The sequence below is a fragment of the Oncorhynchus clarkii genome, chromosome 9 (assembly GCF_045791955.1).
Source record: "Oncorhynchus clarkii lewisi isolate Uvic-CL-2024 chromosome 9, UVic_Ocla_1.0, whole genome shotgun sequence".
Lineage (NCBI taxonomy): Eukaryota > Metazoa > Chordata > Actinopteri > Salmoniformes > Salmonidae > Oncorhynchus > Oncorhynchus clarkii.
Genome location: NC_092155.1, coordinates 48,187,974 through 48,213,435, shown reverse-complemented (window position 1 = coordinate 48,213,435; position 25,462 = coordinate 48,187,974). Strand labels below are relative to the sequence as shown.

At 40.2% G+C, this 25,462-nt stretch overlaps 1 protein-coding gene across 1 annotated transcript in view; it reads right to left on the bottom strand.

Annotated features, from left to right (window-relative positions):
• Positions 1-1,832: 1,832 nt before the first annotated feature.
• The window catches only part of LOC139416448 (N-terminal EF-hand calcium-binding protein 1-like), a 34,130-nt gene continuing 10,500 nt past the window's right edge, over positions 1,833-25,462 (bottom strand). The window contains exons 3-13 of the mRNA XM_071165062.1: positions 18,291-18,399; positions 17,112-17,137; positions 16,850-16,947; positions 9,669-9,805; positions 8,681-8,802; positions 8,224-8,306; positions 3,777-3,830; positions 3,257-3,369; positions 2,836-2,913; positions 2,312-2,403; positions 1,833-2,092 (exon numbers count right to left, since the gene is read on the bottom strand). Coding sequence (XP_071021163.1) covers positions 2,064-2,092; positions 2,312-2,403; positions 2,836-2,913; positions 3,257-3,369; positions 3,777-3,830; positions 8,224-8,306; positions 8,681-8,802; positions 9,669-9,805; positions 16,850-16,947; positions 17,112-17,137; positions 18,291-18,399 — 941 coding nt within the window. The 3' untranslated portion in view covers positions 1,833-2,063. The remainder of the gene's footprint in view (positions 2,093-2,311; positions 2,404-2,835; positions 2,914-3,256; positions 3,370-3,776; positions 3,831-8,223; positions 8,307-8,680; positions 8,803-9,668; positions 9,806-16,849; positions 16,948-17,111; positions 17,138-18,290; positions 18,400-25,462) is intronic.

Sequence of the window (25,462 nt, the reverse complement as noted above, 5' to 3'; positions counted from 1 at the left end):
CGGGAGCATTATCTTTACATTTCAATCACACTATAGCACTAAACATACACAATATGGATTGAGTCGAGCCCATAATGTAAACCATCACTGTATGCTAAACAAATCAATGAGGTCAAATACTGGTTTTCACCTCATGACATATTTGATATCATGTGACATGTGATATCATATCATGATGATATTATGATTATTTATTATTATAAATTCTAGTTAGAGTTGTCTGTGAATTGCACCATATACCCATAGCACTGTACATGCACTTAGCTGTATTGGTGTGAATCAATAATGATGTGAAATGGTCAAGTCATTAGCTTTAATTCATGCCAACAAAAAAAAACATAGCATCCACATATTTATTGTAACATTGATTTCAAATGTTGGATGACTGAAGAACAACTACAGTACAGAATAGCAGGGACATATTCATTCATCCTCAATTGGACATGACTAATTCATCCCCATTTGACATGATCAACCGTCAAATCACAAAATATCTACTAATAATCATTGACAATATGTGAATTACCTTCAGTTTCATTAAGATTCTCAGACTTGTATTCTATCCATAAGTGATTACTCTCATACTAACAGGGATAAACTATTCAAAAAATACAATGTGGGTTTTGTTTTGTTCTGCACACATAATGTTGGTTGCATTTTTTTTTTCACCACAGAAAACAAATAATCCCATAAATAATGCTGGATAATAATGTTGATGGCATTGATTTGTTTAAGCTGAGGGATAGCAGTGCAGGTTCAGCCATTGGAATTGATATTTCAATAATATTAAAGATTTAATACAGCATATTAAAGATCCACTCCAAATGTTTTAACATTTCCTGTTGAAAACCAATATCCCACATATGAACACAGTAATGTAGACACACATAAGGGTCGAAAAATGTGTTTTGAGCAAAATAGTGTTTTTCAGATACATGTGCAAACTTCATTAAGTAGGCCATTCAAGGAGTTGGTCTTATGGCGCCTTCTGATGTCATCGGCCTCCCCCTTGCTTACGGGAACAATAGAGGAGCAATAGAGAACAAAAGAAGAAAGCCCCCCCCACCCCCTCACTTGTACCATGTAATGAGGATATCTGGACCACCTATTGAGATGTGCCTTTGTTGAGTAAATCAGGTGATAAACGAGATGAATCGGAAACTGGAGTGCGACATTAAATATGATTACATGATTAATATTACAAATGTAGTAAAGTGACTGAAAACCTACCATGTTATCCGTCCACATACTTATCCATCCATATCCATAGCATCTGTAAAATATAGCTCCATTCACAACTAAAGTGCATGAGTGACATACAGTAAGTATAAATACGATATCCAATTCAGGGTTCTGTGACAACATTATATCTAAGAAGCACATTGGAAATCACTGTAGTGGTACTTTGTTATTTTACCTTTTTTTTATGAGCTAGGGTTCAACATTGCACAATACAACAGGTAGAACAATTGGACACTGGTAAACTCTACCTCTGTAGTTAGTAATCTGCTGTTATTTTAGTAGGAATGTGAGTACTGAATGACCATATTGAATGAAAAGTACATCATGGAATGCTAAAGCAATGTGGTATCAATTAGCTTACTAGTAAACAATGTCTATTTCGAAGCTAGTAACAAAGTAGCATTGGGAAATCATTCAAATTCATGCAAATATTTTTGTTCTTGTACATCTATTTCTACATCTAAACTCATACAAGACATGCCAATGTATCGAAAGATGCACAGCAAAAAATACTTATTATAATGATATGGATTTCAATAACACAATAGTTATTGCAATATTTCAAAACGCTTTCTCTCTAACGCATTATGTTTTTGGACTGATTTAACTGAACAGGCATAGTTAAGTCGTGCATAAGTTCATCTCAAATTCTGACAATACAGCAAACACACAGCATATTGTCTAGGAAATAGTCATTAGTATGCTGCGGTAAACAAAGGAAGCAAAGCATATCAGTAGAAACAGTCAAATGTAAGAATAAAACACTTTCTCCTCCTCTTATTGTTTTGAATATCATGGTTTCAATGGGAACTTTACTTCTGTCAGTTGTTATTCATAATCCACCAAGATGCTGAAAAAAACAAATTAACAAAATAAATAGACTGATCATTTACATATGAGCATCATATTTATAATCTATTGACAACAATATACTGTATGAACATCAAAAAACGGTATGCATTACCACATCCTCTCCAGTGGGTTTGAGTCTTTGTCCCTCTGAGCTCCCAGAGGCATTCCATATCTCTCCTTTCACCCATCCCTACCTCATCCCCCATATGACACTTACCTGGGAGGAGCATGGTGGCAACCATTTCAGGGTCCTCCAGTACGTCAATGATACAGCGCTGGAATGTCTTGCTGATGGGGGACTGCAGGTAACTGTAGGAGGAAGGGATGGAGAGCGGGGACAGAGGAGTCAATGGGTGGCCCTGGACTGTCAGTGCTTTGTCATACCGTCAATAAGGCTTTGTAGAATGTCTTTAAGTCCAACAGCATTGCAACATCCCATCTTAATCAAGGCATTTTGTAGGAAAACTGAATTTGGAAGAATTCTGAATGGCTATATCTGGGTGCAAATCCATTTTCATTCAGTCAATTCATTTGAAACTGTTGGGACTACACTCTCAGAAAAAAGGGTTTCTTCGGCTGTCCCCATAGGAGAACCCTTTTTGGTTCCAGGTAGAACCCTCTGTGGAAAGGGTTCTACATTGAACCTATAACCAAAATGGTTCTTCCTAGAACCAAAAAGGGTTGTTCAAAGGGTTATTCTATGGGGACAGCCAAAATAAAAATACAATTATATTTATGTACCTCATCCAGGAGAGACGGTCTTGCCAGAACTCGTACATGATGAAGCAGGATCTCTCTGGAAGAGTCTGGACAGACACACTGTGGGATAAGGAAGTCACAAGTATATTGCTAATGAAATTGGCATTTTGATGACAAACATTTGTAGTTCCCTGTAGTAGTGCCATAGTTCCTTGTAGTAGGGTCTGTACTCTTCATCACAAAAGTCTGAACTATTGTCACCTATTTGACAGTATTTCAAAACAATAGTTATGATGGAAAGAAAGTCCCTTTTTAGTATTGAAATACAGCCAAAGTGTGTTCACAAAATCCAGAGTAGCTACAGGATTAGGGTGATTAGCCAGGAAAAGTGGCTACATTCACAATAGGTAAAATACTAATTGAAAACAATGGGCAATGTATTCAATGTAGAAGAGAGACCTACTGCAGATTGTTAGTCTGGCAGGCTGTGGCTTCTGTGTAGATCTTCAGAGCCTGCTGGAACTCCTCTGCATCTTTGTCCTTCACAGACATCTGTCTCTGCACCAGCAGGATGTTCTGTTGAGAAGGAAAGAGGGGAAAATGGTTCAGGCCAGTGGCATCTGGGTTATGTTCATTGGGCACCAAACAGAAGAAAACCTGGTCTGGTCCAATAAGACACTCGTTCTCTGTTGCATGCTCTAATAAACATGATCCTCTACTACTGTAAGTATTAGAGGGACATGGGTAAGAGAAAAGCAGCCAACACTGGGGATCTGGAGGACCACAGTAGTGCATTGGTTTTGTCATTCTAGTATTTTTTAAAGACAAATTAACAATGCGGTAGCAGAGAATTATATAGTTTGACAGATACAGTAGATGTATCACACCATGTTGTCATTGAAATCTAGGGTACACCTTTTGATAGACATTGAAACCTTACTTTTCCAAATCTAAAAGGAAGTGGCCATCCGAGTTGGACTCACCGAGTTATATGTTCCGGCTAAAGTGTCCTCTTTGAGTGGTTCCAGATGTGGACTCTGCAAATGGAGGCATAAATATTTCAGTCAGTCATGAAAAGAAATGCTGTAACAACAGAACGAGCCTGACCAAATCAAGCTCAAGTATGAACTTCTAGTAACAGTACGTCACAGAGCATTGCCTTTGATATGGAATGGATTGATATACTGTATGTATATTATATTTCCCTAAAGCGAGAAACAGACCCTAAGCAAACTGACAATTTGGAGCATAGCACAGTGTTGCAATGTCGTTTTTCGTCACAAAATGGGCGGCTCCTTTTAGTACAATGGGCAGCTCCTACGGCGCTTTTTACGCAGAATTACTCTGCTCAAATATTGAAACGTAACATATCATTCCTTACGCTACCGTGGGTACAGTGCTGTGTAGGCAATGAAGCTGAGCCAAACATGCCTGGTTCCTTGATCTGAACTATAGGCTGTGTCAAATAAGCAGTCTCTTCTGCCTTGATAACCAAATATAATCTCGGAGTGTTTAAACAATAAACCAATCAACATTGTAGCCTTATTATAATCATCCCAAAAGGTATTTTGTTTCGAAGTAATAACTATGTGATTCTAGGCTATTTTGAAACGGTAAAAACAGCTGCTAGCCGTGAGCAAAAATTATGACATTCTATTTTTAACTGATATGGGAGCGAATACATTGAAGCAGCATGTCAAACTGGGATAATTATAGTATGTTACACCGGTAAGTATAAGAATACTTGCCAGGGCATATTATTTCATTATAAATCTGATTATTTCACATGGGGAAGATGTGGGAAGCTAAAAGGCTAGCATGCTTGATGTTTTTAGGCAGCTAGCTAGCAAGCTGCTAGTCGAGTAGCCTACAGCCAACTGGCAGGCATAAAACAAGATAATGTCAAACAAACCTAAAATGTCATACATGCAGCATTTACTCAAATATGCAATGGATTATTTGAAATTAGGTAACAGTGGTGATGATGTTTTCAACATGATTCTTCGCTTTTACCACAAATAGGAAGACAACAAGAAAATCACTGCTATATTGCCTTGTGATTGTTGCTATTCTGGGGTCTAGAAATGCATGGACCGCACAAGCGCACAGACGCTTACTTGTACGGAGTGAAGCTTGTATCGGCCTTTAGCAGGTTGAATTGAGCTTTGAGAGCTTGGGTAATAAGATGAGAATTTGGCAGTTAGCACTTTCGCTAGTTGTCATTGTCTATCAAATATTAGTATTTCCCAGCAGGAGGGGCGATGTTGTGACTTAAGCTAATTGTCGACTAAGCATAAATGAGTCAGTGGGCACTGATCAGCGAGGGTAGTGTTTGACTAGAGACTCACAACACATCATTAAGACTAAATGGAATGATCTATGTATAATAACTTAACCTTGTACTCAAACTCCAGCTAATCACCACTGAACCTTGCTAAAAATGTTTTCAGAATACTCAGAAATCTCAGGATATACAAATAACATACAATAATGGCAAGAGGAAAAATTCAAATAATAACCATGATCTTCAGCAATCTTTTAAGTGGACCACAAAAATATAAAATATTTAAGATAGTTAATAAGTTACAAACATAAAGATCACTTTATCCCATTACTGAACAATATGAGGATCTAATTAAATGGAACAATCTGCCCATAAATCTTACAGGTGGAATAAACCTCCTCAGAATGGCATGACTTTCAAAGTTGTTATATTTATTCTCGATATTACCAACTACCTCACCGAAGACTCTTTTAAAAAAGTATACTCGGTCATAACAGACTTTATATGGGCAAATAAAAGTCATAGAATAAAAAGGAAGGCTTTACATTTTCCTACGTCTGAGGGTGGTTTAACCTTCCAGACATGGAATTGTATCAACTCGCCACCCAGGGCTTTTACTTGTGACAAACAGTTAATAAATCCTTAAGTCTATTGACGCACCCGTGTGTGTCAGTCTAAGTAACATAATAAAAAAATCCCCATCAAAATCCACCCGTTTAAGCTAGAGATATATTTTTTGCATGGGCTGCGTCTCAATCAACCCCTCCGCCTATGTCGGTCTTCCGCATCTGCGGTGGAAGGTGGCAGAGCAACAGTGGTGTTTGTCAGACCATGACAAAAAATGATGACCACTCTATGGAAACATGTATTTAAAAAAATAAAATGTAACTAGGCAAGTCAGTTAAGAACAAATTCTTATTTACAATGATGGCCTATCCCAGCCAAACCCTCCCCTAAACCGGATGACGCTGGGTCAATTGGGTCAATTGGTACTCCCGATCACGGCCGGTTGTGATACAGCCCTGGGTCAAACCCGGGTCTGTAGTGATTCCTCTAGCACTGCGATGCAGTGCAAGATGGTGTTCTCCTTTTTGCACAAGTGTCACGGGACTCGTCTGAAGATAACCCATACAAATGAATGGAAGTGTGGAGGTAGTTTTGTGCCATCAAATATAAGGGGTTAAATGTGTCCAAAAAACTAAAATATTTCATATATCTCTTCGACATAGGACAGACACGTCAAAACCTTATTCCTTGTGGTTTATTTTTTTATTGTCTTTTTTGCCATTTATGAATGAATGTGTTATCCGGTGCGTTTCTATTTCGCTATATTAGTAAAGACCCAATTCAATATTTAATCAAATAATTGTAAAAAAAAAACACGTGTATATATACAGTACCAGTGTCGTGGAAGATTCAGAATTTGTTTGTAACATATGTAAGATGTTTTATATTTATCAAATGGGTGTAAGTTACTTCTCATCAGAATGGTATTTTTGTATAATACTGTGGCGAGGTTGCAGTTATCTGTTCTATGTCAAGACTAAGTTGCATGGTCCGCTGAGTGGGGAGAGGTCAAAGTGTCATCATGTGTAAACATATCTTTTACTCCATACCTTTTTCTTGTGGGGAAAGGAGGGTGGCAGTGTCTGGAATCATTCTCATGCTCCCTTTTATCTTAACCTATAGCCTCACTCTCCTCTCCGTGAGCTTGTCCAGGTTTGGTTGTATTTAAAGTTTGTTGTATCTAAATGACAATTTGATATATGCCTGTTGATTTGGAGGATTGGTTTATGGTTCTGGGGTTTGGGAAAGGAAACAAAGCTGAACGATGAATTATGTCTATGCTGTCTGACTATGTGTGATCTTTGCTATAAAGGATCCCATTTTGCCATTGTGTGGGGACTCTCAACTTTTCATTAGAGATACTGAACTGTTGAAAGTCAAAATGCTATAGAGCTTATATAATTAAAAATGGACGTTGATAACTAACTCTGACTTGTGTGTGTGGTTTGCTCCCATGATTTGGTAAATAGAGGAAATTTCCACGACACCAGTCAAAAGTCTGGACACACCTACTCATTCAAGGGTTTTTCTTTAATTTAACTATTTTCTACATTGTAGAATAATAGTGAAGCCATCAAAACTATGAAATAACACATATGGAATCATGTAGTAACCAAAAAGTGTCAAATATGTTTTATATTTGAGATTCTTCCAAGTAGCCACCCTTTGCCTTGATGACAGCTTGGCACACTCTTGGCATTCTCTCAACCAGTTTATGAGGTACTGTAGTCACCTGGAATGCATTTCAATTAACAGGTGTGCCTTGTTAAAAGTTAAAAGTTAGTTTGCGACTCACACCCTGGATTCGGTCTTATGTAGCGAAATTAGAATTTATGTTTTTTACATTGGATAAAAGTAAAGAATCAGAGCTACAAAATGGTATGTTATACACTGCATTTTTAGGAACAATGGGAAAAGTAATTCTACTTTGAAAGTTGATAAACTTGTATACTCACTTTTGAGAACATGGCATTTTAGTGTTTCGGTGAGTGAGAGCTCTTCTTTGTCTACACCCATTCAGCATCGTTCACACCCTCTTAAGCTTTAGCCCCACCCATCTCCTTGCGTTCAGAGCGCACACTTGGCGCTATGGCCGATGATTTGTTAACCTCTGGATGAGATGAAAACAGCCTTATTCTACAATGGAGAAAACAGTAAAAATAAAGAAAAAGCCTTGAAGGGTTTTTCTTTATTTTTACTATTTTCTACATTCTACAGTTTTGAAGGAGTTCCCACATATGCTGAGCACTTGTTGGCTGCTTTTCCTTCACTCTGCGGTCCAACTCATCCCAAACCATCTCTATTGGGTTGAGGTCGGGTGATTGTGGAGGCCAGATCAACTGATGCAGCACTCCATCACTCTCCTTCTATGTCAAATAGCCCTTACACGGCCTCCTGAATATTGTTTGTCATACTCCAGCTAACAAATAGTGAGCTTAGTTCCCCATACCCCAGCTAACAAATAGTGAACTTCCTTCCCCATACTCCAGCTAAGAAATAGTGAACTTCCTTCCCCATGATCCAGCTAACAAATAGTGAACTTTGTATCACATACTCCAGCTAACCACTGAACCTCATACCTCATACTCCAGCTTGTCTATCAGCTGCTGCAGGCGATTGACCTGGGAGCTCCAGTGGTGGTTGTCTGGCTCCACACTGACACCTTAACCAAGGAAACAGAATGTCAGATCACCACTACACACATGGCTTGTGCCATGAAGTGAAAAATAACTGATCCCGGGTGAATTTCCCCCAAAAATGAAGATAATCTTAACCAATAAGATCATTGTTTGTCCATTGCCTACCGATGCTCTAAGTGCTGAAGGTGATCTTTATGTTTTCGGGGAACCTAACCTTTGGTCCATGTGGCAAACAATTAAATCGTATAATTTCATATTTCAAAACGGCACTAAATATATTTTCCTAAATTGCCATAGGTCTATAGGCCATATGCGTAATTGCAATCAAAAACATGTTGCTACCTTTAAATTGAAACAGACCCTTAGAATGAGGCAAAACACAGGTGTCAATGTGTACCTGTAGTGAGCATGCCAGAGTAAGGGTCTGTGGGGGAGAGACACAGGTTCTTTTGGATGCGACGGCCTGGGCGTTTGGCGATTTTCTGGAGGGAAAGATCCTCTGGCTTCTTTATCATCTTCCTGCAGTGGACACAATCATCATCAACGTCATCCTGATCAACAACAACATTGTTATCATCATCAACAGCAGTATCATCCTTATCATTGTTACTAGCTAGGTTACTATCCAATTGGCAACAGATTTTCATGCGAATATTAACAAATCTGCATAAAAACAATATGCACATTTTCCCACCAGATATGTATTTCCATCATATTGACTTGGGTCAGATAAAAGGCTGTGTGTGATGACGTAGTGCACATAACTTTTGCGGTTAAATTCCCATGTACGAAATAAAAGATACAAGCTAAATGGGTTTCCAATGCATTTTCAACACTAATGATGGTCTTGTCACAACAACAGTTGCATTATATAGCGAATGTGCCCACTCTGGTCTTGGCACGTGCCAACAGCTCGCAGATACAGTGCGGGTATAGCCTATATGATGAGAATATTATGGACAAAAGAGAACGATTATTTTTATTTGTCAAACGGCAGCCAAACGTTGATCATCACGTCACCAGAATAAGACCCTCAATATCTTATTGGAAAGGAGCATCAAGCTCATCACTGTGCAGTTTCAGCACCCTTTGAAGTTCATAATTTATTTAATCTGTAGCCTAAAATGCATGCTTTGTGTAGGAGGACCACACAACATATCAAATTGACTTTGAAATTATGGTTATTATATCAATATTTGCACATAAAAGCGTTTCCATTTTCATTTCTCACATAATTAGCTTTACAGACCAAAAAAATCCTGGAGTTGCAAACTCCAAAGCTTGCGCTATGCTTTACCAACTGAAATACAGTAGCAGTGCACAGTGAGAGAGTGATTAAGGGAGAACGCAGAGTATCATAGATAGTCGTTGCGGTGCTACTCTACCTGCCAGTGCAGCTCTGCTCATCCACGGCCTCCATAGCGCAGTCTAATGACGACTGCAGGGACTGCAGCTGGGTGTTGGTCTCTCGCAGAAGGAAACGTGTCACAAACTGTCCCAACACCGATGAGCCCTGGTACTCCTGAACAGGGAGGGGGTGAGGGGTGGGGTAGAGTGGGAAGAAAGCTTCAATGAAACAAATCCTATTCAATGGTAATTTTAATGATTATTAATAATAATAAAAAATATATACACATTCTTCCTTGCAGATTTTCTCAAGCTCTGTTGGATGGGTAGCGTCACTGCACAGCTTTTTTCAGGTCTCTCAAGAAATGTTAGTTCAGGTTAGTTCAGGTTTGTCCCGAAGCCACTTCTGCGTTGCTTAGGGTCGTTGTCCTGTTGGGAGGTGAACCTTCGCCCCAGTCTTAGGTCCTGAGTGCTCTGGAGCAGGTTTTCATCAAGGATCTCTTTGTACTTTGCTCCATTCATCTTTCCCTCAATCCTGACTAGTCTCCCAGTCCCTGTCGCTGAAAAACATCCCCACAGTATGATGCTGCCACCACCATGCTTCACCTTAGGGATGATGCCAGGTTTCCTCCAGATGTGACGCTTGCCATTCAGGCCAGAGTTCAATCTTGGTTTCATCAGACCAGAGAATCTTGTTTCTCATGGTGTGAGAGTCGTTTAGGTGGCTTTTGGCAAACTCCAAGTGGTTTGTCATGTGCCTTTTACTGAGGAGTGTCTTCCGTCTGGCCACTCTACCATAAAGGCCTGATTGGTGGAGTGCTGCAGATATGGGTGTCCTTCTGGAAGGTTCTCCCATCAGTGCAGAGGAACTCTGGAGCTCTTTCGGAGTGACCATCGGTTCTTGGTCACCTCCCTGACGAAGGCCCTTCTCCCCCGATTGCTCAGTTTGGCCGGGCGGCCAGCTCTAGGAAAATCTTGAGAAGCAACCCCACACATGAATGGTCTCAGGATGCTTTACTGTTGGCATGACACACGACTGATGGTAGCGCTCACCTTGTCTTCTCCGGACAAGCTTTTTTCCAGATGCCCCAAACAAAGGGGATTCATCAGAGAAAATGACTTTATCCCAGTCCTCAGCAGTCCAATCCCTGTACCTTTTGCAGAATATCAGTCTGTCCCTGATGTTTTTCCTGGAGAGAAGTAGCTTCTTTGCTGCCCTTCTTGACACCAGGCCATGCTCCAAAAGTCCTCACTGTGTTTGAAAATGCACTCACACCTGCATGCTGCCATTCCTGAGCAAGCTCTGTACTGGTGGTGCCCCGATCCCGCAGCTGAATCAACTTTAGGAGACAGTCCTGGCGCTTGCTGGACTTTCTTGGGTGCCCTGAAGCCTTCTTCACAACAATTGAACCGCTCTCCTTGAAGTTCTTGATGATCCGATAAATCGTTGTTTTAGGTGCAATCTTACTGGCAACAATATCCTTGCCCGTGAAGCCCTTTTTGTGCAAAACAATGATGACGGCACGTGTTTCCTTGCAGGTAACCATGATTGACAGAGGAAGAACAAGGATTCCAAGCACCACCCTCCTTTTGAAGCTGTTAGTCTGTTATTCGAACTCAATCAGCATGACAGAGTGATCTCCAGCCTTGTCCTCGTCAACACTCACACCTGTGTTAACGAGAGAATCACTGACATGATGTCAGCTGGTCCTTTTGTGGCAGGGCTGAAATGCAGTGGAAATGTTTTTTGGGGGATTCAGAACATTTTCATGGCAAAGAGGGACTTTGCAATTAATTGCAATACATCTGATCACTCTTCATAACATTCTGGAGTATATGCAAATGTCCATCATACAAACTGAGGCAGCAGACTTTGTGAAAATTAATATTTGTGTCATTTTCAAAACTTTTGGCCACGACTGTACAGTTGAAGTCGGAAGTTTACATACACTTAGGTTGGAGTCATTAAAACTCTTTTTTCAACCACTCCACAAATTTCTTGTTAACAAACTATAGTTTTGGCAAGTCGGTTAGGACATCTACTTTGTGCAATGACACAAGTACTTTTTCCAAGAATTGTTTACAGACAGATTATTTCACTTATTCACTGTATCACAATTCCAGTGGGTCAGAAGTTTACATACACTAAGTTGACTGTGTCTTTAAACAGCTTGGAAAATTCCAGGAAATGATGTCATGGCTTCAGAAGCTTCTGTTAGGCTAATTGACATCATTCGAGTCAATTGGAGGTGTACCTGTGGATGTATTTCAAGGCCTACCTTCAAACTCAATGCTTCTTTGCTTGACATCCTTGGAAAATCAAAATAAATCAGCCAAGACCTCAGAATAAAAATTGTAGACCTTCAGAAGTCTGGTTCACCCTTAGGAGTAATTTCCAAATGCCTGAAGGTACCACGATCATCTGTACAAACAATAGTACGCAAATATAAACACCATGGGACCACACAGCCGTGCAAATCAATCCCAGAACAACAGCAAAGGACCCTGTGAAGATGCTGGAGGAAACAGGTACAAAAGTATCTATATCCACAGTAAAACGAGTCCTATATTGACATAACCTGAAAGGCCGCTCAGCAAGGAAGAAGCCACTGCTCCAAAACCGCCATAAAACATAGCCAGACTACAGGTTGCAACTGCACATGGGGACAATTTTGGAGAAATGTCCTTTGGTTTGATGAAACAAAAATAGAATTGTTTGGCCATAATGACCATCGTTATGTTTGGATGAAAAAGGGGAGGCTTGCAAGCCAAAGAACACCATCCCAACCGTGAAGCACAGGGGTGGCAGCATCATGTTGTGGGAGCGCTTTGCTGCAGGAGGGACTGGTGCACTTCACAAAATAGATGCCATCATGAGGGGGGGAAATTATGTGGATATATTGAAGCAACATCTCAAGACATCAGTCAGGAAGTTAAAGCTTGGTCGCAAAAGGGTCTTCCCATTTGTAGAATATAGTAAAAATAAAGAAAACCCCTGGAATGAATAGGTGTGTCCAAACTTTTGACTTGTACTGTATATATACAGATGTCGGATCTTAATTTGAGCCAGTTTGCTACAGCAGGAAAATAGTCCTGCAGCAACAGGAAATTTGTATCATTTTTTTTGTAGAGATTAATACACTTTTCATCAGGGCAAATTAAGTCTGACAAAGTGGAAATTGCAAACTTTGCAAGCCTTTTAAACCTTGAATACGTTATTTTGCATTCACTTCTGACAGCACTATCTGGAAATCTACTATCGGCACTTAATCGAATCCCGGCCTGTGTCGTTTTTGAGGAATTTCACACACCAAAAATGAGCTAAATTGATCTTAAATGTGCTTAATGTGAAAATGTTACGGGGTGCCAGGTGTCATGTGTAACGGTGTGTGACAAGTAACATCGTAAAACTATTTTTCATTATACTTTTGTTTTTTATCACTTCACTAGCTGAGAAAGCCTGCTGTGTTCTCACCGATCTCTGTATGATTCTATTGGTTTTATTTTTGTAGGTACTGAAAATGCCCCATGGCGCTATGAAATGGAGTTATCGAAATTGAGTGTGCAGTGCCTTGAAGGTGTGCCAAAATTGCAACCTATGGAAACATTGTTTTGCATCTCTTCCTTCCCTATTCTGAATGCATTCAGTTGTACAATTGACTAGGTATCCCCCTTTCCCATTCCTTTCCAATGTTTTCTTTCTCCCTCCCAGCATCCTGTTTACTTCAGGAGTAAGGAAGAATTTGAAATGTTTTACTAAATCTCTCTTTCTCTCAGAGTTGCAGATTTTCTGTTGAAAATGGGTGATTTATTATTTTTATCTTTTTATCTCAGCACTGCACTGAAAGAAAGAAAATAATTCTACAGTATTCAGTTGTAACTCCTCATGGATAAAATCCATGCTGCTCTTTCTATAAAATCAATAAAATACATTCTGTGTCTCCTAATAGGATGGCTGATATACTGTAAGACCAGTTTTGCCTTTTAGATCATACTGAATACGATTGTATGGATAGGCGGGACCTAAAAAATCAGCATTTCTACTCTGAGAATATGGGACCAGCGCTGTGGAAAGCATTTGATTGAATGTTATCAACACCATGGCTGTAGAGACACACTTTAGTGTTCACCCCCACTTTAGTGTTCCATGAAGAGACATATTAACTAGTACTGATATATAAAGAGGAGTGTTGATAGGGTTTGTCCTGAAGTCAGTCAAGCTAGGACTGGGGGAGGGCAAGGTTGATCCCAGTATAGCCCTCAAGGCAATAACTTCTCCTTGCAGTGAATCAAAACAGACATTGGGCAGAATAATGACGGAATGGAAAAGGCAAAGGAGGACTGTGTGAGAGAGAGGGGGGGGGGGGGGATAGGGAGGGTGGGAGAAAGAAATAACTACATAGAGAGAAAGAGGGATAGATGGGGAAAGGTAGGGGTAGGGAGGGTGAAAGAGATAGGGAGAGAGATATATAGTGAGGGGTGGAGGGAGAAAGAGGTAGATAGAGAGAGGGAGAGAAAGAAAGACGATAACCAGCTTTGTAGCTCTGGTGCAGCTCTATCTCTAGAGTATGTTTGACGTCAGACAGTAGGAGTGCTGGGGGGGTTCATGTCAGCATTGGTTATTGTCACGTCATTCTCCGTTCACAGATGAGATCACAATCTTTATCTGGTGTGTGTGTGTGTGCGCACATGCGTGCATGTTGTTACCATGGTCACATCCCTCAAAACCATTACATAGCGCAAATACAGTGCATTCAGAAAGTATTCAGACCTCTTCCCTTTTTCCACATTTTGTTACGTTACAGCCTTATTCTAAAATGTATTAAGTAAACATTTTCCTCATCAATCTACACACAATACCCCATAATGACAAAGCAAAAACAGTTTTTTTAGAAATGTTTGCAAATGTATTACGAATAAAAATATATAAATATTATATTAACATAGATATTCAGACCCTTTAATAATCAGTACTTTGTTGAAGCACCTTTGGAAAAAAAATTTAATCAGTATTTTACTCAGTACTTTGTGGAAGCACTTTTGGAAAAAATAAAAACAGAAATATCACATTTCCATAATTTTTTAGACCCTTTACTCAGTACTTTGATGAAGCACTTTTCTGTAATTTTATTGTAGTCGACGTGTGGTAAATTCAATTGATTGGACATGGTTTGGAAAGGCACACACCTATCTATACTGGTCAGTTGACAGTGCATGTCAAAGCAAAAACCAAGTGATGAGGTCAAATGAATTGTCCCTAGAGCTCCGAGACAGTGTACCAAAAAATGTCTGCATCATTGAAGGTCTCCAAGACTCTTCCTAGAGCTGGCCGCCAAACTGAGCAATCGGGGGAGAGTTCCTTTGTGGAGATGGGAGAACATTCCAGAAGGACAACCAGAGTGAAGGTTCACCATCCAACAGGATAACGACCCTAAGCACACAGCCAAGGCAACGCAGGAGTCTCTGAATGTCCTTGAGTGGCCCAGCCAGAGCCTGATCTAACATCTCTGGATAGACCTGAAAATAGCTGTACACGATGCTCCAAATCCAACCTGACAGAGCTTGAGAGGATCTGAATGGGAGAAATTCCCCAAATATATGTGTGCCAAGCTTGTAGTGTCATACCCAAGAAGACTTGAGGCTTTGCTTTGTCATTATGGGGTATTGTGTGTAGATTGATGAGGGGGGGGGGGGGGGACAATATACTGTATACAATATACTGAATAATGGCTTAACCCACCCATACACACTGCTGTGTCACTATAGCAATACCGACACAAATGGCACAAAGTGGGGATGGGGAGACACAGCATATTGTACCAGGACCAATCAATAATGTACATCTGCATCCGTTCACACAAGTTGCCTTAATCTTTTCACAGCACAATCCGCTTATCATTTTTGAAATTGAAGAACGATAAAGCTTAGCCTGATCCCAATATCAAGAATTAGATGAGACTGATGAAGTGTACGCAGTGGTATCGATTAAGTCTTATCGGGGGTTCTTTGATGTTGATCTGAACGCAGTGCTTATTAGAGTAATCATTTCACTAAGCTCAATCAGGGCTCCAGGCTGCCTCCGTATGAGCTCTGAGCAGAAATCCTATATAGATTGCACCAAATTAACACCGTTCTGCTTCATGTCTTCAAAAATATTATTACAAATTCTCTTTTTAGTTTGTTTCTTCATAACCAAGCATGATTCTTTGAAGTGATGTCTAGTTTTGGGAAGCAATGCCCAGTTAACCCAGGAGGCTGGTGGGGGTGAGGGGCGGACGACTCATAATAATGACTGGAATGGAGTGGAATGGAAATGGAAACCATGTGTTTGATGTGTTTGATACCATTCCATTTATTCTGTTCCAGTTATTACTCTGAGTCCATCCTCCCCAATTAAGTTGCCACCAGCCACCTTTGCCCGACAGAGAAGGCAGCCATGGTTTTATATGCTTTACTTCATGCTTGGACCCTGATAGTAGTTTAAACTCTTGAAATACTAACTAAAGGGTGTGACCCAAGATAGGCCAGAAATTACCAACCAGAAGTTCTTTGCTGGGTTTGGAGGGGATTCTTCTTTAAGAACTTCCGAATTTACAGCACCTGTCCAACTAGAGATATGTTGGTCCCACAGTTCACAATAAAAATATCTACACCACCATGGTTGAAGCTCAAGTGTTAGGGAAGGGTCCCTGCAGGTTACAGCCCAATGTTTTCAAATGCAGCATCAGTGTGAAAGAGGACGAGGACTCAGTTGTGCAGATCTACTTTCCATACTGTCATATCACTGTCACAGCTGAGAAATCTGAGACGCTTCAAAAGGTAACAAAAGCCTATGCAAAATCCTACTGGGGAAAGGGGCGGATCAACTGGCTATTGTCTTGCTGCTCACTTAATATTCTCAGTAGACATCAACAATATGTTGCTTGAAACATATGTAATGGCGAACGGTAACAACAGCGAAATGTAATGGAAAGAGATGGTCAAGTGAGTTTCTTTTACCAAATGAGTTCTGCAGTTAAGAATCCCAGACAGTTGATTGTAATGTTAAAGAGATAATTGAGCAATATTAGCGTTTATTGGCAGTGGCTAGTTTAACAAAAGCAAAGTGTGGATCTCAGTCACACTTTGTGCAGAGACTATTTTCGAGGTAAGGAAACACATATCTAAATATGTCATTTCACTGAACTATCCTTTTAAACATGCTGTATTGGCCACAAACCTCTTTAGTTTTATCCATGGCCTTCAGGATGGCGACGTTCAGCTTCTCCAGAGCAGAAAGGACGTTCAGATATTCCCCCAGGTGTGGAGAGAAGTATTCTGGGGGTGGATATACAAAGAGCTGTCAGGTACAATATTGAATATTCATAGCCTTTGTAATTTAAAATCCTGTAAAAGACGAGATTAGATTATGGTAAAGGCCTTGAGAGAGCATTTCGACAGCAAACAGTCGATAAAAACAGAGAAGAGTCAGAGAGAAATACCTGAGAGTTTGTCTGTGTCGAGGTTGCTGAGAGGTATGAAAATTGGCAGAGGAAGAAGATGACAAAAACATTAATGGAATCAGGGAAGACCAGAAATCAGGATCACACAAGGTATTTCTTGGTAGTCTAAAACAAATCTACTTTGAAACAAAAGTATACACTTCACACACATGGTTATGGGCGTAAACAAAGAAGACACCTATACCATGCCAGATATAGAGTTGATATGTATTAAACTTTGAGATTGGATCCCAATATTACATTTTATATACATCACAGAAGAATGAAATATAACAAAACCGTTTGACATAGAAACACCGGATTTTCTGCGTGTTTTTTTTAAATGTATGTTTATCACTTATGAAATTCTGAAAAAATATGAATAACATTCCACCTATGAGGCCACTAGGTCCTTTGACTGCAGGTAAGGACAACAGGTCAAGTCATTTCCATGAGAAAAGCCGCTATTGTTATCCTGTGATACATTCCCTAGAGATATAAAGGAGCAAAAAGAAAGAAAACAAAGGATTGTGTAAAAGTCTATTACATAGTATGTGTGTATCTTCTTTTATAATGCACACATTGTCTTCAAAGAAAGCCTTATACCTCTACTTTTCCTGACCAACGGTATCAATTATGAGGACATCGTTTGACTACATTGTCTTTCATTTTTTCCCCTCTGTCTTTATATTCTATTGTGTATAAACATGCTGGGGTACAGGTGTACATTTTTAGGACACCCTCAGCTTCAAGCTTCACTCCTCACCCCTCCTGGAGCCTTCAATAGACCACTAAAAATACCCACTGGGTAAAAACGGGTTCAATCAACATTGTTTCCACCTCATTTTAACAAAATAATTAAATGTGGCGACATTGAGTCAACGTGGAAAACTGATTGGATTTGCTTTGAACCTAAATCCAATGACCGGTTGACATTTTTTTGTGCCCAGTGGGTACAGATTCTAAGCTCTCTTGATGAAATATTGACACATCCTCATTGAAGTGTAAACGTCCCACCTGTGTGGCAGTTACGTCCCGCCTGTGTGGCAGTTACGTCCCGCCTGTGTGGCAGTTACGTCCCGCCTGTGTGGCAGTTACGTCCCGCCTGTGTGGCAGTTACGTCCCGCCTGTGTGGCAGTGACTGAATAGGATTCCCAGAGGCAAATAAGACGCACTCACTCAGTCTGCTGCCTGTCAATTGAGTAGAACAGCTCCTGCATCTGCTCTGGGGTGAGGATACCGTCGGCAAAGTACGACTGGAACTCCTCCAGGGATAGCTTGCCATCGTCTGAGAGAGGGAAACCAGGGACATATTAACTACCTACTGAAACAGAGAAGACGATAAAGGAGTATTCATGACTCAGTTTGTTCAAGACTCAAGTTACTGGAACTAAATAACTGTGTTGGGTTCTGAGAATAGGAAATATACTTATTCATGTCACTGAGGGAGAGAGGGTAACGTATAACGTTTACATTATGTCAGGATATGTTATTGTTAGCCATTAGGGATCCTATGGGAGGGATCCTCTGGGAGGAGAAGAGACACAGCCTTGTGTTGAGTGCAGGGAAGCGATCACATGTGGCAGGCAATGATAACGGGAGAGAGCCATTGATTAGTGATGGAGGGGGGTCGAGATCAGGTCAGGTCATGTTAAGGGAGAAATAAAAGTTTATGGCCCGTATCATTTAGTGTCCTGCCTAGCAGTAAAGAACAATGTTTGTACCGATGTGTAGGAGGAGACTCAGGAGGAAGGGTTAAATATCAGTGCTTGGGTGAAATGTTGTCTAATGCAGCTGTATTGCTCCTCTGGGAAAATAAACTTGGTTGAGCTTTCAAAGTGTCCGTAGAGTTTATTTTCTCTGAGAATTAGTACCTAACACTGTCTCAGTGAGTCGAGTGCACTATATAAATTAAGTACAGGAATATCTTTCTTCACGCCTGGCTTTCTCAATTAAGTGATAATGCCCAAGAAGCTGGTGTTTGGAGGATATATTTGCATGGGTATTTGTCTCGGGCCAACAAACTGTACCAATATATCCGACAAACACCAGCTTTGAGGGGATTATCACTTAATTGAGATAAAGCCAGGCGTGAATAAAGAGCATTATCACTTTTATACAATGGGTTATGAACATATTCAAATAATGATTGACATATTTTCTTTAAAAACTTTATTTTGATGAAATTATTCATGCTATTTCAACCTTCCTCGAGATATAGTCCCGACACAAATCTAGGGTTGCTACCCAAGCCAGCTGGTCGTTACGTATTTTTATTCTAAATCTATGGACACGACCCAGTCGTACATTCTAAGTGTTCCGTTGCCATGATGGCTGGCAACGTTATTATCCCTTGCTTGCTAGCTAGCCAACTACAGCTAAGTTACAGTCATGTCAGAAAGTGCAGCCAGAATAACAGCAAAGTAGACGCACTTGCATTTGTTTAAGCTGTTTTCTTGTGATTGTTTTTTTAGGATACATCCATAAAAATGAGCTAATGAGCGAATTTCGCCTGGCATAGAACATTTGTTCTCTCGCCAAGCAACTGTTCAGAGAGCCAACTACACAGCTAACACAATCACTTCAAACTGAAGCTGGAATGACAGCAAACTTGCTGCATTTCGTTTTTTTATATTGACATTTCTTTGTAAATCAATACAAATGATGCTGATTCATGAGTTCATTACCATAAGACAGCTGGAGTTCAAATTTCAATATTGAAACAATGTTGCAAATGTCAGAGAGACAGACAGCAAGGTTTATACAAATCTCCACTGTTGAAAACTAAATGTTAGTCTAAAAGAAATGGGAGATAATGTCCAGATGCTTTTTACCGTGTAGATCTATATAGTATATCAATTGCCTGTCTGAGCTGATGAGACAGCGGGATAGAACAGAGTAAATGGGCATTTCAACATCATAGATTTAGCCGGGGGTAACGTGTGGAATAGACATCCTCTGAAATGCGGTTTTAACCAATCAGCATCCAGGATTAGACCCACCCGTTGTATAAATTCCAATTATTTCACATAACTCCCTATGCTGAAACAAAATATTCAGAAGACAAAACCACTGTTGTCAATGGCAACCCTTTCTCAAGGCAATATTTGATTCGAAGAGTTTTCCCTCTTGAAACTGAAGTATGCAGAATTCAGATTCTTTGTCTTCCCCTTTCTTACTTTACAGTACATCAGTGTCTCTCATCTTCTCCAATGATATGGAAGGAATAACTTGATCATCAATTTAATTATGATTTACATTTGACAATCCCTTTGATTCTCTTCATCTTCTAATATTTCAACATTCTCTTAAAGTGTAAAGACCGACGCTGGGGTCGAGAAGCAGGTACGGGGAGTTGACATTTAATGAGGAACAGACAAAGAGCAAGACAGGAACAGCGTCAGCACACAACGACAAACGACAATCAATGCAGCAACGGGGAACAGAGATGAGGAACTAACAAATATAGGGGAGGTAAAAAACAGGTGAGTCCAAAAATACGCTGATACGCGTGACGGGGGAAGACAGGTGTGCGTACTGATGGTGGCAGGAGTGCCAGGAATGCTGGGGAGCCTGGCACTTTCGAGTGCCAAGGAGGGGAAGCGGGAACAGGCGTGACATATAGTCTTAAAGAGGTTGTTCACATTTATTGCCTGTCAAAATCAAATAAATGTAAATAAGTGAGCTATCCCTTTAAGGTAATGAATATGCAGCCATGTAACCATGTCACAAACACTTGTCTGTAAAACAAAGTTAAGTACAGTGTATTCCTATGGTAAATCATGCTGGTGGCTCTGCAGAGAGCCTGTGGAGGCCCTGGGGGACAGGCAGGCAGAGTGTGGGGTGATTAGAGTGGTCTGGGCTCACTGACAGGCTGACTGTGGATTAATGAGATCTTTCCCAGCTCTGCTCCACAAACTCCGACTACCACTAGAGACTGAGCTATGAGAGATAGAGATCCACCAGTCAACAGACATCAGACAGCTAGGCCTACAGTAAATAATTACATATGTGAGGAAATTTGCCATCATTCTGGCCTAATGCCATGTCATAAATTTAATTAATGAGGGCAAGTCATTTTAAGCAACCATAATGTCATCCAAGTGGGCTTCATTTATGAAATTATATTGTTAATCTTAATTTCTTATGCACAACAACTTTTGAAAATGCTGCTTTTAGAGCATATGAGGATGAAAGATATTTTAGCTCTGGGAGAGGAAAAAGGTTTGACACAACTCCTACTAGAATTTTTAATCTGGCTTGACCTCAAATTGTAAGAATAAAGTAACGGACAAATAAAGGACCAAACCAATTTCTTCAAACTTCCTTAGTATTCCAAACGCAAAGCCTGCTCTATTTCATTCATAGATGTACAGTAACTGCTTAGGGAGAATGCTAAAGTAGTTTCACTACTATATGCTTCAATCTCTTTGTTCTAGTTTCACACCCAATTGCATACCTAAATGTGTAATCAGACAACATAATCCAGATTGCACAATATCCAAGCATGTTCGCAATAGTGATGGGCTATACTGCTAGCATGATTAGGTGACGACTACTGTTATTTTCGCCCTCAAATCAAGTCGGCCAAGCTACACTGCACATTTTAGGTTTACTGTCCCATCACCAAGGGTAGTGAAGAAGAAAAACACTATTCAGTGCTTGGAAGTGGAAGTAAAAGGTGTTTGTACTCACTTTAAATATACTGTACATTACCAGTGTTCATATTTTAAAATGAATATTTTAAAAGAGGCACCAGTACTGTTACAGAAGCAGAAGAACATTAGTGGTGCCCATACTCTGTACCGGCGTGGACCGGCCCAAGTTAGGCACTGCCCATATTTCAATCTGCCAGGTTTCTGCTAACTGACCAAACAAGCTCTTTGAGAACAACTGCCATCACTCATCTGTCAGAAAGTGAATTGTGATTATTATTGATAATAATAATAATAATATTATTATCCTTTTCATTATACAGATAATTTCAAAGATTAAAAAAAAACCTAAACAAAAACAAAAGCACATGTAGTTTTGGGCTGTCCAGGTTACATCCAACTCTGGTGGGCTGCACAAAGGTCTAGCCTGGCTACAACAGCCTCCTGAAAGTCAATCAAGAAGAGCCTTCACTTTCCATCCTAAGCCCCCTCCCCGCCACGCCATTCTCAGCTCCTCTGATGCCCTGAAGCAGGCTTGAGTAGGGGGGAATCAGTGGTCGCATCCAGCAGTAAAATCATCAGGCCACCCCTTGTCATTCCCAGCTTCTCTGCCGACTTCATGGGTAGATACACCTCAAACAACATGTAGCACCCAACTGGTTGAAGCCTGTGCCCATTTGATTTTGCTAGGGGGTACACATCAATAGTTGGGATAGTCCTTCCTGGAGTGAGCGATGCACTCAAAATTACAACAATCCTCTGTGTTCTCCAAGCATGTGCCATCTCCATTTTCAAATAAAAACAAACGCTAGCTAGAATTGTCAATATTGTACTGTATTCAATATACCGTTGAATCAATATATAAATAATCAATCATTACTAAGCTAACGAAATAAAAAGAATATTCAATATTTTTTTATAAAAAAACACAGTAAAATAGTCAAATATTTACACATTTACAGGAGCTCTCTGCCTAGCTGGCCTCACGGCACCATGGCAACCTATAATAGTAAGGAATACATTAATTACATTTACTTTCCTTCAAAACATTTTGTGGCTGAAAAGTTTATATTAAACCACTGCTGGTAAGAGTTCCTGGAGAGCTATCCTCCTGAAGGTTTTCACTCCAACCCCAGTTGCAATTTACCTGATTCAGCTTATTAACCAGCTAACTATTAGAATCAGGTGTGCTAGATTAGGGTTGGAGTGGAAACCTACAGGAAGGTAGCTCTACAGGAACAGGGTTGGAAAGCCCTGGCATAAATCAAAGCAATCCCCACTTCTCTAACCAAATCCTACTAGAAACATATTTCTTTGAGGGTCTGCTAAAGTAAGGCAGACAAAAACGGATTCTCAGAGTCTGGACCAAAGCAGCACATTCAATAATTCATAAGCCCCATCCCCAGCCTAGTTTTAAGGGGACACTGGATATATGAGTATCATAGCCAGAAAGCTTAAAGCATCTCATGTCCCAGTATACTCAAACTGTCAACTGGAATTGGTGGCATTGGCAACTCAATTGTCCTTCCCACACCAACTGATCAGCAACCATCATGAAAAAGCTGCACTAATCCATCCTTATTAGTTAATTAACAATGTCTCCAATAAGAATCCATTATAAAGATGAGTCATATTTACATGAAGAGGTCCTATAGGCTAGTCATTTTCCATAGTTTCAATGTACAGTATAAATGTTGGTTCCATAAAATACTCACAACCCTTTAAAATGATGCATGTATTGTAATCTATGAAGAAAGACAAGCATGTGTAGTTCATCTTGAACCTTTATTGGAAAATAGAAATCGGAAGGGTAATCTACAGAGTAATAACTACTAACATGCCATTATATTTTTTTTTAATACAGTGAATGCATTTGTGATAAACAATACAACCAAAATCACTGATCACTTGCCTAAAGTTTGAACTTTCAACTTTGGTCACAAGCTATCTAGTCACCAACGGTTAAACTGCTGAATGACTCATTGAGTCTCCTCCAATAGAAAATTATACATTTTAGGTAGCTTGGCCACTGTGAGTTGTGTGAGCAACCCATACTAGATTTTCACCTCTTTCTCAGAGACCACTGATACAGGGAAGTTTCCCAACTCTGTGGAGGTAGAGGAGGGGCTGCACAATCCCAAAAATCATAGTGATGGAGTCAGAAATAACGAATGAAAAAAGTCGCACAGCCTCATCGAGGACATCGTACAAAGTCATAATTACCATCTCAGGGAGGTAATTCACCATCATAGCCACCAGGATAATCCAAATGATCTTAAACGCCCTCATCTTCATGCTGTTTGTCCTCTCCCTCTCTCTGCCCCTGTCTCCCAGCCCAGGCTGTTTCAGAGCCCTGACAACTGACAGGCAGCAGAATGATACCACAAACATCAGGATGAGGTCCTGAACCAAGATAGCATAGTTGAATAGGCTTGTGAGTAAAGACAATTTAAGAGGAACCATACAGAACAAAGAGGAGCCAAGCACAATCAGCCAGGCAACACCACAACACCCCACCCTGTATCTGAGGGGTTTGTATTTCAGGAAGAAAACAGGTCGGACCACAGCCAGGTAGCGCTCCACACAGATGCAGCATTGAAACAGAGGTCGGCCAGTGTGCAATAAACCAATTGAAAATGCCTCAATATATGTAACTGCAGTTGTTTGGATGAGCTTGCAGAGAAATCTGACAAGAGAAAACAGGCAGTAGAGGATTTCAGACACGGTCAGGTTGAGAGTGAAGAACTGTGAGGCCACCGTTCCTCCCGTTCCGGTCACTATTAGCCACAGGACACACACATTGGTGGGGAGACCCAGGATGATGTTGATTGCACAGGAGGCAGTGTAGATGTGTTCTAAACGATCAGCTGCTGAAGAGCTGTTTGTCTTTGAGATATTCATGTCTTCCCCTTCTGTACTGGTGTGTGAGCGTCGATATTCTTCAACGATAAAGAGTTGTCATTCTGATTATTTCCTGTTGCAACAGCACAGTAAATCAGACAATCAAATTAACCAGGGTTCAATTCCATTTGAAGTCAGTCAATTCAAGACATGCATCAATATTGGCACAACATGCTATGTGTTACTGTCACTCAATAACTACATTTACATGCACACAACTATTGTGAATACTCAAATGAATGTAACAGTTTGATTAAAATGTTTACATGCTTTTGCAAGAAGAACGATCTCCTTAATAATCCTGTTTGCATGAACACATCTGATAATCAGGCTACCTGATGGGACTGAAAAATACAGAAAATCATCAAAATAAACGTTCTATCACAGCGACCATTTCCAATTTGTTGTTGCTAACTATAGCTAGTGGCTAGGTGACTAACACTAAAGTTAGCTAGGTGGCAAATGCTAACGTTAGCTAGGTTGCTAATGTTAGCTAGTCTAGGGGTTAAGGTTAGGAGTTAGGTTAAAGGGTTAAGGTTAGGGTTAGGGTTAACTAACATGTTAAGTACTTGTAAAGTAGCTAAAAAGTTGTAATTAGTTGCAAGGTTGACTAATTAGCTAAAATTGTCCATGATGACATTCAAACACACAACCTTTGGGTTGCTAGACATTCCTATACCCACCCATCCATCCTGACCAGCCACTCGCCTTTTGTTTTTGCCTTAAATAACCTTCTGCCTTAGTATCCAAACGTAACATATCATACTAATTTGAGTGTCCTTAAATGTACATTTA